This window comes from Lissotriton vulgaris, chromosome 3_2 (genome assembly GCF_964263255.1).
Source record: "Lissotriton vulgaris chromosome 3_2, aLisVul1.2, whole genome shotgun sequence".
In the NCBI taxonomy this organism is placed as follows: Eukaryota; Metazoa; Chordata; class Amphibia; order Caudata; family Salamandridae; genus Lissotriton; species Lissotriton vulgaris.
Genome location: NC_141690.1, coordinates 288044320 through 288062552, shown reverse-complemented (window position 1 = coordinate 288062552; position 18233 = coordinate 288044320). Strand labels below are relative to the sequence as shown.

Here is an 18233-nt window from a genome sequence, read left to right as displayed (position 1 = left end):
ACTTTTCTAAAGTGTGGCCGGCTGAACCACTTTTCAGCAGTATGCCAAGGAGGGAGGTACAGGCCAAATGCTCCAAGACCACGTGGAGGGTATGGCCCCAAGTCACTAACACAACGAGTCAGGCGACTGTCGCTGGAGCCCGAACATCCACCCCCAGATAGCCAAGCCCAGGAAAGAAGATCACAGTACGAAGACGTCGATGATGACGAAGTATACGTGGTATCATACGAAGAGAAGACCACCACCCATGTGCACTGTCTCCGTCGAAGGCACCGAAATGCGAGTACTCATAGACGCAGGGGCGTCGGTGAACATTATGGACTCCGAACAATATGAGCAAATGTCACCCAAGCCTGCACTAGCACCCTCAAGCGCACGCATCTACACCTACAGGGCACTGACCCACTGCCACTGCGAGGGGTCATCAGCACCACCATCGTGAACGGCGAATACTCGACGGAAGCTCGCTTCCATATTACGGAAGGAAAGAAAGGCACACTCCTGAGCTGTCACACAGCCGAAGACCTGGGGTTAGTATTTTTCTCAAATCAAGTCCATCAGTCACATGCGGACAGCATGCTGCAGGAGTTCCCAGCACTATTCAGCGACTTAGGAAAACTAAAAGGAAAGAAAGTTCGGTTACACATCGACACCTCTGTGCGCCCAGTCGCTCTCAGGCACCGGAGAGTGCCGTTCAACCTGCGGCCACAGGTGGAGGCCGAACTCAAAAGACTGGAAGATCTCGGAGTCATAGAGAAGGTGTCAGGCCCGACCCCGTGGGTGTCGCCGCTGGTGGTGGCGCCTAAACCCAAACAGCCAGGCGCCATCAGACTGTGCGTTGATATGAGGCTCCCCAATGCCGCCGTGAAGAGAGAACACCATATCACTCCGACGATGGATGACATCGTCGCTGACCTAAACGGGGCGAAGTGGTTCTCCAAGCTGGACCTCAACGCGGGGTACCAACAACTGGAGTTGGAACCCGAGAGCCGCTACATAACGACTTTTTCGACCCACGTCAGACTCCGACGATACAAGAGGCTGAGCTTCGGCGTATCCTCCGCCGCAGAAGTGTTCCAGAACGCAATACGGGAGGTGTTGTCCGGGTTGAGTGGGGTAATCAATCTGAGCGACGATATACTCATATACTCCAACACTCTCGAGGAACACCACACCCATCTGAGAGCCACGCTGCAGAGGCTGGCGGAACACGGGTTGACCCTGCATCGGTCAAAGTGTTCCTTCTACCAAGAATCCATCGACTTCTTTGGGTACATGTTCACACGAGAGGGGATAAAGGTGGACCCGAAGAAAGCGGAAGCAATCCGGACCGCAAGCACCCCGCGGAATCCCTCCGAGGTGCGGAGTTTTCTTGGCATGGCCACTTACTGTGGCCGATTCATTCCTAATCTAGCGGCCCTGGCAGAACCATTGAGGGCACTCACTCGACAGGATCAGGAGTGGGAGTGGACTTGCTTAGCTAATCGGGCATTCCAGAACATCAGGGCGAGCCTTCTTGACAAGGCGGTAATGGCATACTTTCAGCCACGCCGGAAAACGGAACTGATTGTGGACGCCAGCCCGGTGGGCCTGGGGGCCGTGTTACTGCAAGAATACGGCGGAGACGAATAGAAACCAGTCGCATACGTGAGTAAGGCCCTAACTAACATTCGATATGCTCAGATCGAGCAGGAGGCCCTCGCCATAAAGTGGGCGTACCAACACTTTCATCTATATCTATGTGAACAGGAGTTCACTATAGTGACATATCACAAACCACTACTGCCCCTCTTCACTTGCACCTCCGCGGATAGAACATGGGGGCGTCCAATTGCAAGGATACAACTTCAACTTAGTGTTCCGACTGGGGGCACACAACCCTGCAGATTATCTCTCCCGGCATCCAGACGTGACGAGGCAGGCTCTCCCACTCACTGACGGACAACGGGCGGAAGAGTTTGTCCACATGGTATCCCAAGCAGCCTGCCCGGACACAATGACGCTGCAGGAGATAGGCGAGGCCACAGCCGCTGATGAGACACTAACCCGGGTCAAGCATGCCCTCAAAGAAAATCGCTGGACGCGATTCCTAGGCGGGATCCAGAGCCTAAGGCCTGAAGTGAGCCACGCCAGGCAACAGATCTGGCAAATCCGAAACGAGCTGAGCGTAGGAGATGAAGGGGTCTTACTCAGAGGACATCTAATTGTAGTGCCCGAGAGCCTCCAACGACACATGTTAACAATCGCCCACATGGGCCACAAGGGGATGGACAAGACCAAAGCCAGGCTGAGGAACAAAGTCTGGTTCCCTGCCATGGACAACATGGTAGATGAGATGGTACGCTCTTGCCACGCCTGCACCATAATGGGAGGAGACCCGGCGCCAGCACCGGTCATCACGGAGGACGCACCTCAAACCCCTTGGACTCATCTGAGCATCGACTTTGGAAGTTTCCCCGATGGCAGACACACGCTCGTAGTGGTAGATTCATTTTCCAAATTTCCCGTGGTGGAGGTCATCCAGTCAGTTGCGTTTCCTCAAGTCAGAAAAGACCTCAACCACATCTTTGCGACGATGGGACTCCCTGAAGAGATAAAATCTGACAACGGACCGCCATTTCAAGGAAGGAACTTCCAAAATTATCTGGAAAACCTCCGAATCAGACACCGAAAGATCACACCGCTGTGGCCCCAGGCCAATGGGGAAGTAGAAAGACTCATGAGAACCCTCAATAGAGTCCTCAGGATCGCTGTGGACAGCGGAAATGACCCGGAAGCTGCCCTGGATCAATTTCTAAGTGCCTACAGACAGACCCCACACAGCACCACGAAATGTGCCCCAGCGCACGTCCTGTTCAAAAAGGCACCTTGAGGCAATATACCGTCTAACTGGACGCCCGAGACAAGGGACAGTGAAGCCATTCAATCCCAGAGGCTAACCACCAACCAGAAGGCGAGTGAGGCTCGGCATGCCCAACAACCGGACATACGAGAAGGAGACACCGTGGTAGTCCAAGATCGTCATCCGGGGTGGAAATTCCGGACACCATATGAACCCGAGAGATGGGCAGTGGAGAAAATTCAAGGAACCATGGTGACTGCGCGTCGAGGCCATCAGACAGTTACCAGGAACATATCCTGTTTCAAGAAGGCGGGAGGGCCGGCTGGCCTTCCCGCAGGTGTCACTGAAAGAGCACCTGAAGAGGCCTCTCAGGACGAAGAAGGACCATGGACTGAGGCCTCAACCTCGCGACCTGGCCGAGAAGGGCCGACCGGAGAGACCAGCCAGGCTGCCGCACCCCATAATACCATGGCAGTCCCCACGTCTCCAGCGCGGAGTGGTGAGACAACCCCGGCCGGGGTTGCCGGCTCCCCCGCATGCAGAAGCCGCCGATACCACCTGAGGCTCAATCCAGGCCCGAGCCAGAGACTAAGAGACTTTGCCTGGACTTCACCCTAATGAGCTCTCAGCCATAGGGACGAACTAAATTGAAGGAGGGATGTAGAGAGCCACCCGGCCTCATCCATACTTTGTATCTATATCCACATGCATCCCCACACCCCCGGGGCGGGCTCGCTCCGGGCTATATAATAAAGAAGCGGAAGACCGCTCGGGGTCTTTCCGGCACACCGTTATTCTGTGTGCGCTGAATGTCCACGTGCGAGGCCCATGCCCCCGCACACCACAGAAGGGCGTATTGACTGGTGCTAATCGGTAGTGAATTGAGGACAAACAAAAAAAAAACAAAAAAAAAAACGTGCTGTTAACAAGAGTGAAGAAAGAAATGCGTTATCCTCGCCATTTGTTCTGACAGCGAATTTTTAATTTCACTAATGTGAGTGTTCTTCATTGCAAATGCTTGTTTGTCATTGTTGTAGAACGGAAGTTCAATGAAGCAGGAAACGAAGCGTATGATAATGTGAAGTACTTTAACAGACGAGCTCACGTCAGGAAAGGAACAGCTGTACAGGATCAGCAGTAAGACACAAACTTCAAATCTCCGATACCATCACCCTTCACAATGTTGACATGCTCTTTCTCACTGAGACCTGGTTCAACGACACCTCTCACTCCATCTTTGATCTCCTACTACCCACAGGCTATTCTATACTCAAGAAAGACAGAGCCGACGGCGTTGGGGGTGGTGTTGCAGTCATCTTTAGAAACTCCCTTCAACTGAAGGCTCTTCCTTTCAGCCCTTTCCGCACCTTCGAAGGCCTTTCTCTTGAGCTCCATTTGCACCATCGCTCACCCATCAGATTCCATGTCATTTACCGTCCACCGGGTAGCGACCCTCTGTTTGTTGAAGAACTCACTGACTTCATCAGCGACCAATACTCAGAAAGTGACAATCAGACCTTTGTGGGGGACTTCAATCTCCATTGGGGCTCACAGCAAGACTCCTCTGCGAGCTCACTTGCCACCTTCCTCTCTGCAAACGATCTTATACAACATTGCACACAGTCAACACACTCTAAGGGCTCAATCCTGGACCTTGTTATCTCCAAAGCAGACAGGCTTTCTATCACTGCCCCTATTCAGGTGGACTGGTCTGACCACCTCCTCATCCCATTCTCTCTTCACCTTTCTCACTCTATAACTCTTGGCCAACCTAAGAGGGCTACCTCTTGGTTCCGTGATGTTAAAAATATTGACATTAGCTCCTTCTGTGAATCATCCTTGTTATCACTTCCCAAGCTAGACCCGAACCTTGATGTGGACGTACTCACCTCACAATGCCTCAAAGTCCTTGCAGTCGAAATCAATAAGGTCGCTCCTCTCCAAAGCAAAAAGGTTAGGCCCACTCCTTCAGCACCATGGTACAACAAAGCCCTCTATGAAGAAAGGAAGCAGCTAAGATACCTGGAGAAACAATGGAGGCAAGCGCCCTCCACCGATAACTTAGCCACTCTTCGCTCTGCAAGATCCAAATACCATAAGAACATCTTCCTTGGGAAAGCGTCGCACTTCAGAACCCTCCTTGACTCTGCCAAAAATAGACCCAAAAAACTATTTGATCTCATCAAGATTCCCAACCACTCTCCCCCAACCTCCAAGTTGGAGGACTCTACCAAGAAAGCAACAGACTTTGCTCTATTCTTTGACGAAAAAGTGAAATCCCTTGTGGCTCAGGTAGCTCACCCTACCCCTCCTGAGGAGCGCAAATCCTTAGCCGTTTGGCAGAACTTTGACCTCATCTCTGAAGATGCCCTCCTCAAATGCATCCTCGAAACAAAGCCCTCCAACCACTCTCTTGACCCCATCCCTAGTGCCATTGCTATCAACTTCTATTCCCACTCACTGTCCTATTGGACCACTCTGGTCAACCTCTCCCTCTGCCAAGGCTCCCTTCCTGTCTCCTTTAAAACAGGGCAGGTCACCCCTCTGCTTAAAAAACCCTCTGCTGATGCGAATGACCTCAATAACTACCGCCCCATCACTAACCTTCCCTTTCTTGCGAAGATCACAGAAAGATGTGTAGCGAAACAACTCTCTTGTTATATCAAGGACAATGATCTTCTTGACAAATGTCAGTCCGGCTTCATCCAAAACTGCAGCACTGAAACAGCCCTATTGCAAGTGATTGATGACGCGCTGAGGATACTCGACTCTGGGGGGTCCTGTCTCCTTATTCTCCTTGACCTCTCTGCAGCCTTTGACACTGTCAACCACGACACTCTCCTCAACATTCTGCAACAGAGAATGGGCATGGAGGGTAATGTGCTTAAATGGTTTGCTTCCTTCCTCTCAGATAGATCCCAAATGATCAAAATAGCGAACAGCCTTTCATCTCCTCTGGCGGTAGGTCAAGGGGTTCCTCAAGGCTCTATACTTGCACCTACTTTGTTCAACCTCTACATAGAACCCCTGGGAAATCTCCTAAGTAAATCTGGGATCAACTATCACCTCTACGCAGATGACACTCAAATCTACCTCAAAGTTGCCTCCACCCACGATCTCACTTTCCTTAGATCAACTCTCGACTCCATTCAAAACTGGATGTCAACGCACCAACTGATTCTGAATCCCTCCAAAACTGAATTCCTCCTCCTCTCTGCCTCACTTGCCCCTCCCCCGGTTCAATCTTGGATGGATCAGACAAATCTACTCAACAATAAGCACATCATTGTTGAAAGCGCAAAATCCCTTGGTGTCTTACTCGACAAGAATCTCAATCTAATCCCTCACATCAATTCCATTGCAAAGTCTGCACGATACCAACTGCGACTTCTTTGGGGAATTCGTCGCTTTTTTCCTGAGCATGACCTTAAAACACTGGTGCAATCGCTGGTCCTCTCCAGACTGGACTACTGCAATTCTCTTCTTACTGGCCTCCCCAAATCCCACCTATCCCCCCTGAAATCGGTCCTACACTCGGCAGCCCGTTTCATCTATGGGGCTAAAAGAAGCGACCACATCACACCGCTGCTATCCTCCTTGCGTTGGCTTCCCATCGAGGCTAGAGCTATCTACAAGACTGCCTGTATCACCCACAAAGCCTTGCACTCCTCCTCTCCTCGCTACCTGTCGAATAAACTGAAACTCTCTGGAGGCTCTAGACCTTCTCGGAATGCGGAAAATCTTCTGCTTGAACCCCCCACTTTCAAGAAGGAAAGATCGATGGCCCAATCCTTTTCAGGCAGCGCAGTGAGAATCTGGAACTCTCTCCCGCCTCAGCTCCGGACTACCTCCTCCTCTCAGGCCTTCAAACGGGACCTTAAAGTTCTCCTCCTCCAAAGGCACCTCCAAGTCTAACTCACACCCTTGCCTTCGTTTGAAGGAAGACCTCCCATTACTGGAAAGTCTTTTGGCCAGGAGAATGGTCTTCCTCCCCAGTGTGTTTTGATAGTTTAAATGTTTAGTAATATCCTAATCACCTGTGTATGGTACCCTTTTGGAACTTGCACACGTCACTTTTGTTTTATAACACACTGTTCGCTACCTCACACATTTTGTTTGTTTTAGATACTTGCACAAGTGCCTCCATTGCCTACGTAACGTTTGTTCTTGTGATGGAGTGTCTGCCTTTTATTGCAGTACTATTCTTCGACTTGTGTTTTGTACATCTTTGTAACCTGCACCCATTCACTTTTTTTTCTCATGTAATGCACCGACTGCTACCTCATGTATTTTTGGTTGCTCACTAGTGTCACTTTTGATCCATGTAACGTATTGTATGCATCTGTATTTTGTTCTTGTATTTCATTATTGGTCCTTATGTGAAGCGCTCTGACACCTTCGGGTAAAGTCCGCGCTATATAAAATTGCATAAATAAATAAATAAATAAATAAATAAAAAATGAAGCCGACTGGCTCAGGGGGCTGCCTGTCATATAAATATTACTGAACATTCCGATGTACGTCATGACATTAACCAATGGAGAGGGAGGAGGGAGGGGAGGAAAGGATAACAACTAGACCTGCAACAGTCATCCGTCTGTCCTCGCCACTGCCGTGCCGTAGTCCGTCCTCTCTGTTCATTGTTATTGTGTCATAGTCTGCCCTTTCTGTCCTTGGCTGGAGTGACGCAGTCCGTCGTCTCTGTCCACGCCCGGCGCGGTGGGCGGGGCCTCGCGGCTCTGCCGTTGGTTTTCAAACAGCTGGAGCCGGTGGAGGCGCGTGCATCCCCCGGTGACCTCCTGCTGACACTGCCCGGACATGACGCAGCCGGCCCCCGCCCAGGTGAGGACCCCCCCCTTGTCATGCCCCTCCCCCCGTGTTATCCCCCTCCCCGGTGTCACCTCCCTCCCCCCCCCCGTGTTATCCCCCTCCCCATGTCACCCTTCCCCCGCCTGTCCACCCCCCCCCTTTTGTCAACCCCCCCATCATCACCCCCCCATCTCCCCCCCCCCCCCCCCCGCCTCCCTTCTGCAGTATCTCTGGTGCCTTTCCTGTTCCTGCCTCTTCACCTCGTTTGTGTAGTGCCTCCATCGAAAGTTTCCAGGATCTCTCTCCAGCTGTTTTGAACACAGCTGTCAAGTTCATCATGAGCTTCCTGGCAGTCCACAGGAGGTTCCAGCGGCTCCTCTGAACAAGCATGTGCAATGCAATAGGTCTCGCATTTAAGACAGTTTGAGCTATTGGCATTGTAAATGACAATACCTTTTATTTATGTGTTGTTTTTTAATACAGATAAATAAAATCATTGTGATTTACAATGCCATTAGCGTTGGAAATGCGTTTAGCGCCTGTGTTATAAAGATTTTTAAAATAAATTACGCGTTAGGAGAGAGCGTGTCCTGCCTTCAACAGCAGGCAGGACACGCTATTTGAGAAAATAGTGTTCCAAGGCTGTAATTAAAGCCTACTGAGTAACAACACACGTAACAGGGAGGTGTCCTTGTGGGAGGTACTAAGAAGGGACGACTAAGCCTATTGACCAATGAACAGGCACAGTTTTCAGTAGACAATGACCCAGGCAATGAAAAATATGGGTGGGGAGTGGGCAGAGCTTAAAGTCTCTACCTCATTACAGCATGTCTTGCAGAGCAGCGCATGAGCTGCCCAGACTCAGCCTAAAAAACAGCATCTGACAGTAATAGCTTAGCTTGAATAAGCAATGTATAACAACTGAGCAATGATAGTTTCTGCCAAAAAGAGTACTTCTTTCACTACGGTGCAAAAAGCAAACTATGGATTGCTGCACTGATTGTAAAACAAAACTGGATGAGGCAAGTGTATGACCCTCGGCGGAAGAAAAACTGGACAATGACTCATACTAAAGAGTTCTTGGGACATATCCTATATCACAACTCGAAAGACACAGTCAGTCAACACATTTGTTCTGTGTCCAAGGGGATTTCTTTGGTGCCTGATGCAGTGCTCATAGTACAACAAAGGTGGCATGCATAACTGGAAAGTACTGAGCTTTTGCCGGGTGTGATGATGGTGATGGCCCAAAGGTAGGAAGACTACTGAAAGATGGCATGGAAGGACCAGCAATGTCACTTTGAGGGTGGAATGAACTTCTTTGACTCAAGGAAGTAAGTTAAGCAAGGCTCAATTTAGTGAGCAGGGTCGTTTGGGGGCACTTCTGTAGGAGACATTCTAGGTCTTGTTCGGAAGTAGCTTTAGGGCTTAATGCAATCTATAGGCTTACAGTGTACTAAGAAAATAGCAGAGTAGCCGTGGGTAAAATCTAAATCTGCCCTTAAACAGTCCAACTGTTGGAAATACTAAATTTGGACTTTGTATAATGTCTGTCTTTATTGAGATCTACTACCAACCCTAGGCTGCTCCTTACGTATCTTTGTTAACTGTTATCCATTAAAGTCAGGCATGTGTTGAATGGAAAGCTTTTTTTTCCTGTCTTAACCCTTGAATTTTGAACCACTTATCCTTTGGGACTCTGCTCCACAGTTAATGATACTGCCTTTAGAAAGCCCCTTAAAACATGTCTGTTCAGTTACATCACTTCGTAGCATTCTGGCATAGTTGTAGCACAACAAGGGTTTCGGGTGAACATGCGTTGACAATTAATTGCATTCATTCATTGAACACACTTGTGGGGCAATAAGGCAAAAAAGCAGCACCAAAGGTGTTGTCCTTGATGCATTGTTAAGTCGCCTCCAACTTCGTTAACAAAACAGGGAAGAATACAACAAGATAACTGCAAACAAGATAAAAGGGCCCCTGTACCTGCACTCTAACCTGTCTCAGAGTTACTTCTTGTCAGATGACGCAGGTAGGCAAGCACTTTAGTGCCTCACACAGGAATAGTAAGCGCTATATAAATGGTGCAATACAATACTTAACAACAAACTCAAAACTGTTTACAAAATAGCAGCTATTAAGAGAGCATCACAGAAAATGCTGTTTGACAAAATATTTTTGAGCTTTAAAGACTAAAATTGACTGAAGCAAACTTGAACACCTAGAAGGCGGGGATCTGAATATTTATATTCCCTCTTGGCACAAAGAGAGCCCCGAGTCTTCATGCAGTCCCAGCTGACACAGTCTAATTGAACACAGAACTTAGTGAATGCTACTTGCCTAAGCTTTTTCCGAAATATTGTGGTTGGAAAGTAGCTCACCTCATATTCTGGAAATATTGTTAGTCTAATGGGAAAACAAGCATTTTCAGTGCAGCTATATCTCCAGATGGTTAAATTGACCCATTGTTTGTTTTTGGGTTGTCAATGCAGGAAGTTGATTTCAGATGATTAGTCGATAAAGGTCCATAAAAACTGTACTTTGGCTATTTTTAGCTGAAAATGAGAGGAGCTTATTTTCGAAGTAGGTTTCTAGAATGCTCCGTCATGAGCTGTGAGAAATTTAGGGTTAATGTCTCTGAACAATATGCAAAAGCACGCTTGAATAAAGTGTTGACCACTGGGAGTGGAGAGAGAGACACAGCTCAAATGAAGACTGTAAGAACAAGGCAGTGGACCTTACAATGGAAATTGAACAGCTCCATGTGATCACGACATATGATAATAATTTGTGGAAAGGACTGGAGAATAATAAAGAGTAAATATTTAAGTTTGATGATTTGTTATGCTACTGCAATGGGCCTACGAGAGCTCCGTTCCCTTTTGCGATTTTATTATTTTCAAGGTCTTCTATTTGTTGTATCGACAGTGGCATGAATAAATATATTAAGCATGGATCTGCTGGGGAGGTCTGTCAAATTCATCTGTTCTGATTTTCTCAATCCATAAAAATCACAAATTAAGGCAAGTTGCAAGTAAAAACAAATATATTGCTGCTTCCGGTCTGCATTTATTAGATGGTACATGTCAGAATGTATTTATCAAGTATGCATGCTGTGATAAGCTGCTTAGAGTAAATTGGCAGATTCCAAACACGAATAAACATCAGTAAATAGTTAAGTTTACATTGGCAGGTGGGATACAAAGTAAGTGGTGGCACCCACATAACATTTTTGTTAACCCTTTATTTAGTGAGGCATATCGCATAGGAACATAGCGTGATCCTCCACATAAACACAGCAATGACAACTATGGGCGCCACAATTAGACAACAATAGCCGTGAACCTAGAAGGGATTAATGGAACAGATGAGAGTAGGGTTAAAGAAGTCAGGACGCAGCCCAAAAGCATTGTAAATGCCAAAGCGTGACCATTCTTGTTTCAAAATAAATGCATGAGAAAGAGTATGTAATAGGAGCGTTTCAAACGAACTCAGAAAAAAACTGCGGTTCCTAAACAAAACTTACCTTTCAAGGTGGCATCTCTTTTCCACAGCTCTCAGGAAGTCCCAGGCTGCATCAGATTCAGGAGACAAACATTGGCAAAGCTAATGAGTTTTGCAAATACAAACCCATTGGCTTTGTCAATGCTTTCAACATCTGCAAAAAGACAATATGAGAAGTGCGACAAAGTGCATTTTTTCAGCAAGGTGCAGTCGGACAGGAAATTGCAGCTCTTGTGCTACGAAAAAAAAATATGTGATGGGGGAAAAACAGGCGAGTGGCAGGGGCAGCAGGGAGGAGGGAGCAATAGAGGTGCCAGGTTTACGGAGCCTCTGCAGAACTCAACACAGACCATGAAAGCAAGCCAGGTGCTGACATCAGACTTGCGCTGTCCCGTCCCCGCCATCTTGAGAGCTGGCCAGAGAGCGGCCCAAGCACCTAAAATACAGAATATTGAAAAATAGTTTTGCGAGCCTTGCCAGAGAAAAGCAAGGCGTGGCTCGCAAACTCCAATTTTTCAATATTGTAACTTTTTCGTAAGCAGTGCAGCACGCCGCCTGAGCCGCACAGATTACGAAAAGCGTATACAATTCAAACACCCAGCCACGGCCAGAAAGCAGCAATTTAAACAAGGGCGGACCATGCCAACTTTAAGAGGCGGGGTGAACAGCGGCACGTGCGGACTCCTCGGCCAATCACCACTATAACGATGATATATGGTGCACTGGTATTGGTTGGGTTCCCCAATGCCTCCAACACTAAGGCATTTTACACGATAGCAACGACCAATCCCAGACTATGTTCAGCCACAGGCTTGGGTGATGTGCGACACGGAAGTGCCACGGTTTTAAGGACAACTTACATCCGTTAAGAGATCAGCTGGTGACGACAGATGTGAGGCTGTACTCATGGATGGTCCCGTAAGTAGTGGACAGGTGTCTAAAGTAGTAGGAAAATGATGGTATTTAGTGTTTGCTTTCGTTACGGGGGCTATACAACGAACCCAGTCGGCGCTCACTGTTCACTTTTCAGCGAATCCATCCTACTTTTCTGGCTCGTAGTGGCAGTACACAGCACATTGCACTTATAGCCTGAAAGGCAGCGCCACAAAAACAAGCATTTGCAATGCAATAGGTCTCGCATTAGGAAAGTTTGAGCTATTGGTCTTGTAAATGACAATTTTTATATGTATGTGTTAGTTTTGAAAATAGCAAAATTAATAGCTTTGTCATTTACAATGCCAATCGTTATAACTTTCGCAAATGTGACACCTCTAACATTTGTAATGCAACATGTTTTGTATTTACGTGACTTGAATGTATTGATATTACAAATAACAATGGCTTTTAATTTTTTAAAGTAATTAATACTTAAATAAAAGTGATTGTAATTTATAATGGGAATTATCTTAAACTTTTGTAAATAACTTTTGTGAAGATTATGTTCAGTGTATTTTATTGTGACGAAAATCCAAGAAGAGAAGTGAAGTATTAACATATTTTTGTTACATTTGTAATAAAGCTTGAAACATTGAGAGAACATATTTGAACCAGTTGTTGTTGAATGGTTGCACAGATTGATGCTGTGATGGCGTGGAGTGATGTTGTGGTGGCGACGAGTGTTGCTGTGGCATTCAGTGATGCTGTGGTAGCGCATAGTGATGTTGTGGTGGCCCTGAGTGATGCTGTGGAGGCCGTGAGTGATGCTGTGGAGGCCGTGAGTGATGCTGTGGAGGCCGTGAGTGATGCTGTGGAGGCCCTGAGTGATGCTGTGGAGGCCCTGAGTGATGCTGTGGAGGCGCTGAGTGATGCTGTGGAGGCCCTGAGTGATGCTGTGGAGGCCCTGAGTGATGCTGTGGAGGCGCTGAGTGATGCTGTGGAGGCGCTGAGTGATGCTGTGGAGGCGCTGAGTGATGCTGTGGAGGCGCTGAGTGATGCTGTGGTGGCGCTGGGTGATGCTGTGGAGGCGCTGAGTGATGCTGTGGTGGCGCTGGGTGATGCTGTGGTGGCGCTGGGTGATGCCATGGTGCTGAGTGGTGCTGTGGTGGTGCTGAGTGGTGCTTACCCTGCTGACCTCTGACCCTGTCACCAGGCAGGTCGCTCCCCTCACCGCCACGCAGCTCTCTGTGTGACCGGATCCGCTGCCTTTGCCTGCGTCCCGGCTGTTGCTGTGTTGCCTAGGTTCTGGGCTGACTGCCCCTGCTCGATTTCCTTCCCGTTTTTGCCTCGTTTTTTTTCTCCTTCCCTTTGTGCCTAGATTGCTTCTGTTGTGCCCTTAACCCCTTTTTGCCTCCACCAGTTCCTTTTCCCCACTGTGCCCCTCTTTTCTTTCTGTTTTCCCCCTCCCTCCATACCCTCTTCGTTCTCTCCGCTGTGCCCCGCGGCACCGCCCCCTTCACTCCCATTGGCCACCCCGCTCCCACCTCCCAGCTGCTCCGCCCTCCCTCTACCCTCATATGGAGGCCGCGAAGTGGACGCACGCAGTGGGGGCACCGCTGGCTTCCCGAAGGAGCACCAAAGGCAAGCCCGTCTGCGCCTGGACCGCGCCCAGCGCCAGGACCCCTGGCCCTCGACGATGCCAGCTCACCCGACGGACATACGACGCGCCACCCTCCCGCTCTCAACGCCGGCCGGAACCCCGCCTGCTACAGAGCCACCCCGACACGCTCCCACAGACCCTTCACCTGCCAAACCTGCAAATTCATCTGCCCGGCACCCGTCAAGCCTAGCACCAGCAACAATCACCTCAAATCCATCCTTCTCAACACCCGCTCCATCCACAGGCACGCCGTCGAACTCTGGAACCTCCTCGACACAACATCACCAGACGTCGCCTTCCTCACAGAAACCTGGATGAACGTCTCCTCAGCCCCCGACATCGCCATAGCCATCCCGGATGGCTACAAGATCACCCGGAGGGACCGCGTCAACCAAACCGGAGAAGGCTTTGCCATCGTCCACAGAAACACCATCCGAAACACGACCGACTCCGACGACACCCTCACCACCGCCGAGCACCTTCACTTCCAGATGCACACCGATCCCAAGACCACCCTCAGAGGCACTCTCATTTACAGACCCCCGGGACCACGCACACAATTCAGCGAAGCCATCGCAGACTTCGTCAGCCCGCACGCTCTAACCTCCTCAGACTACATCCTCCTAGGGGACCTCAACTTCCATCCGGAGAACAACAATGACAGCAACACCGCCACCCTGCTGGACAACCTCGCCGCCCTCGGACTCAAGCAACTGGTGAACACATCCACCCACAAGCCGGCCACGCGATCGACCCCATCTTCTCCTCCAGCAAGCACATCTCCTTCAGCCACTTCACCGGACTACACTGGACAGATCACAGCTGCGTCTACTTCAACTTCAGGAGAACCACGACCCACCACCACCCACAACAGGTTCCCTGCAGAAGCTGAAGCAAGATCACCTCCAACCAGCTCAAAACCTCCCTCAGCCAGAACCCTCCCACCAACATGACGGACCCCAACGAAGCAGCCCGCAACCTCACACGGTGGCTCACCAACTGCGCCGATGACCTCGCACCACTGAAGAACCCTCCCAGCAGACCCGACAGCAAGAAAGCCTTGTGGTTCACCAACGACCTCAAAAACTCCAAGAAAACTTGCTGCACCCTCGAGAAAGCCTGGCGCCTCGACCAGACAACAGAAAACATGACTGCCCTCAAGAACGCCACCCGCAAACACCACCAGCTGATCCGCACCACCAAAAGGACAACATTCAAAGAACGACTGGACAACAACACCCACAACAGCAAAGAACTCTTCAGCGTCGTTAAAAAGCTCTCCAACCCCAGCGCCTGCAACACAACATCACACCCTCGCAAGACCTCTGCGACTCACTAGCCTCATTCTTTCGCCGCAAGATCGCCGACATACACAACAGCTTCGGCGCACAGACCATGCCCCCAACCACCGAACCAGCACCCCCCACCACGACCCTCTGCACCTGGACCTCGGTCAGCACCGAAGACACCACCCACACGATGAACACCATCCACTCCGGCTCCCCAACCGACCAATGCCCACACCACATCTTTAACAAAGCCGACTCCATCGTCGCACCCCAACTCCGGGATATCATTAACAGCTCCTTCGCATCCGCCACCTTCCCGAAAAGCTGGAAACATGCCGAGCTCAGCGCCCTCCTGAAGAAACCCACTGCGGACCCCACGGTCCTCAAGAACTTCCGCCCCATCTTGCTCCTCCCTTTTCCTGCCAAAGTCATCGAAGACCGTCAACAAACAACTCTCCGCCTTCCGCGAGACAAACGGATCCATCGACCCCACCCCCCTCGCAGTCCGGTTTCTGAGCAAACCACAGCACCGAGACCGCCCTCATCGCAGCTACCGACGACATCAGGTCCCTGCTCGACAACGGGGAAACAGCTGCTCTCATCCTCATGGACCTCTCATCAGCCTTCGACACCGTATGCCACTGCACCCTGATACAGCGCCTCAGTAACACCGGAATCCAAGGAACGGCCTTGAAGTGGATCTGGTTCCTCGCCGGAAGAACCCAGAGAGTCCGCCTCCCCCGTTCCGATCCGCGGCCATCGAAGTCATCTGCGGCGTTCCGCAAGGTTCCTCGCTCAGGCCCACCCTCTTCAACGTCTACATGAGCCCCCTCCCAACCATCGCACGCCAACACAACCTCAACATCATCTCCTACGCTGACGACACCCAGCTGATCCTCTCCCTCACCCCTCCACGCCAGAGCCAGCCTCCAGGAAGGATTGAAAGACGTCGCGAAATGATGAAGCTCAGCCGTCTAAAACTGAACTCAGACAAGACAGAAGTCTTCATACTGGGCCCATCCCCCTCTGCCTGGGACGACTCCTGGTGGCCCCCAGCCCTGGGCACCGCCCCAAGCCAACGGACCATGGACACAACCTGGGCTTCATCCTGGACTCCTCCCTCACGATGACCAAGCAAGTCAGCGCCGTCTCGTCATCCTGTTTCAACACCCTGCGCATGCTCCGAAAGATCTTCCGGTGGATCCCCCCCGAAACCAGGAAGACGGTCACCCAGGCCCTCGTCACCAACCGTCTGGACTACTGGAACACCCTCTATGCTGGAACCACAGCCAAACTCCAGAAAAGACTCCAGCGCATACAGAACGCTTCGGCACGACTCATCCTGGACATCCCCTGTCACAGCCACATCTCTGCCCATCTGAAAGACCTGCACTGGCTCTACGTCAGCAAGAGGATCACGTTCAGACTCCTCACCCACGCACAATGAGGCTCTCCACGACATGGGCCCCAAATACCTCAACAGCCGCCTCACATTCTACACACCGATCCGCCAGCCTCTCCCTCGCCTCCGTCCCACGAATTCGCAAAACCACTGCCGGAGGAGGATCCTTCTCCTACCTGGCGGCCAAGACATGGAACTCCCTCCCCACCCACCCACGGCTGACCCGGGACCACCTCTCCTTCAGGAAACAACTCAAGACCTGGCTTTTCGAGCAGTAGCGACCCCCCCCCCACCACCACCCCTCCCAGCGCCTTGAGACCCTAGCGGGTGAGTAGCGCGCTATACAAACTTGTATGATTGATTGATTGCTGAGTGATAATGTGGTGGTGCTGAGTGGTGCTGGGTGGTGCTGTGTGGTGGTGCTGAGTGATGCTGTGGTGGTGGTGCGGAGTGGTGCTGTGGTGGTGAAGTGTCATTTCAGCCAACAGAGGGAGCCTCCGACAGATCAGACCACATTAGGGAGTCATATAACGGAGGGGGTCCCAGAATGCCATTAGTCACACAACACGATATACACTTTATGTATGAGTTGACATATGGGCCTTAAAATAAACTGCTAGAACGTTAGTCTATACAACACTAGTCCTGCTTGCCTTTAAGTTTTTAAGATGTTTGTGGTTTTATATACCTAATGGCAAAATGTAAATATAGTTCGGTTGTAACGAGAACAAACAATAATAATCACCAGGTCATTGAATATTGAGATTTGTGTGGTGCCAAAAACAAGGGAATAATGAAATTAAAAGCGGCCGGGAAGCAACAGCAGGGGTGAATTAGGGGGGAGGAGAAGTGAGGCAGAGCGCGCGCTGGGGAAGCTTCACGCTTGAATGCCTGAGGCCGAGTGCACGCTAGGGGAAGCTTCAGATGCCTGCCCTTCACCACAACCTCCTCCTAGTAACTTAGGACTTCAAAGTCTCGTTGGAGAATAAGTCTTTTGCCTCCTCTAGAAGCATCCTGGAAATATGTGACAACCTAGAAGTCTTATCCAAAGATCACTTCTTTGCCATACAAGTCAACAGTCATATAGCCTGGCCAAAAGTTCTTACATTTACCACCACTTCATGAATCTCACAAAAAGTAAACCCAACATCTTCAATTCTAAAACAAGAGCAGTAGCATGAGTGAACTTGCGACAAAAGCTGCTGCTGGTAAAACAAAAGCATTTTAAACGTTTAGAAACCACGAACCAAAACCGGAGCCAGGCGATTTAAAGTAAAAACAGCATAAGATGCAACAGCCTGCCACTAAAAAGCAATTGGGGAGAAATGCCGATAGAAAGAAAGAAAGAGGGGCGTGGGAGTAACGGGGTGGCGAGGTATTGTGAACCATAATGTTATTGTTAGTAGTTTTGGCAAGAGCAGTAGCATGAGTGAACTTGCGACAAAAGCTGCTGCTGGTAAAGCAAACGCATTTTAAACGTTTAGAAACCACGAACCAAAACCAGAGCCTGGCGGATTGGCAAATTAAGAGAGGCATAAGATACAACAGCCTGCCACTAAAAAGCTATTGAGGGAAATGCCGATAGAAAGGAAGAGGGGCGGGGGAGTAACTGGGTGGCGAGGTAGGGAGGAGGAGAGAGAGGGGCGAAAGAAACATGGGCAGGGCTTAGGAGAAGAAAATCAGGTGGGTGTGAAAGAGGATTGGACGGGGAGGGCAGAGATGGGGTGGAATGGGGAAATGTAGGAGGGATAGTGAACGAGGGGCAAGAGACTGGAGTGAAATGGATCCAAAATAAAAAAAAACAAGTTAAAGCCACTTACTTTATGACGCGGAAATCAGGATGGGGCT

General features: G+C 50.0%; 1 protein-coding gene across 6 annotated transcripts in view; it reads left to right on the top strand.

The window, feature by feature from the left end:
- The first annotated feature begins 7536 nt into the window (after window positions 1-7536).
- The window catches only part of LOC147725710 (uncharacterized), a 137787-nt gene continuing 127090 nt past the window's right edge, over window positions 7537-18233 (top strand). For 3 of the 6 annotated variants that reach the window (XM_086964397.1, XM_086964395.1, XM_086964393.1), the window contains exon 1: window positions 7555-7684. In XM_086964397.1, coding sequence (XP_086820523.1) covers window positions 7661-7684 — 24 coding nt within the window. In that variant the 5' untranslated portion in view covers window positions 7555-7660. Of the gene's footprint in view, window positions 7685-18233 lie in introns of all 6 variants that reach the window. The other 3 variants (XR_015309802.1, XM_086964396.1, XM_086964394.1) reach the window with 2 other exon arrangements.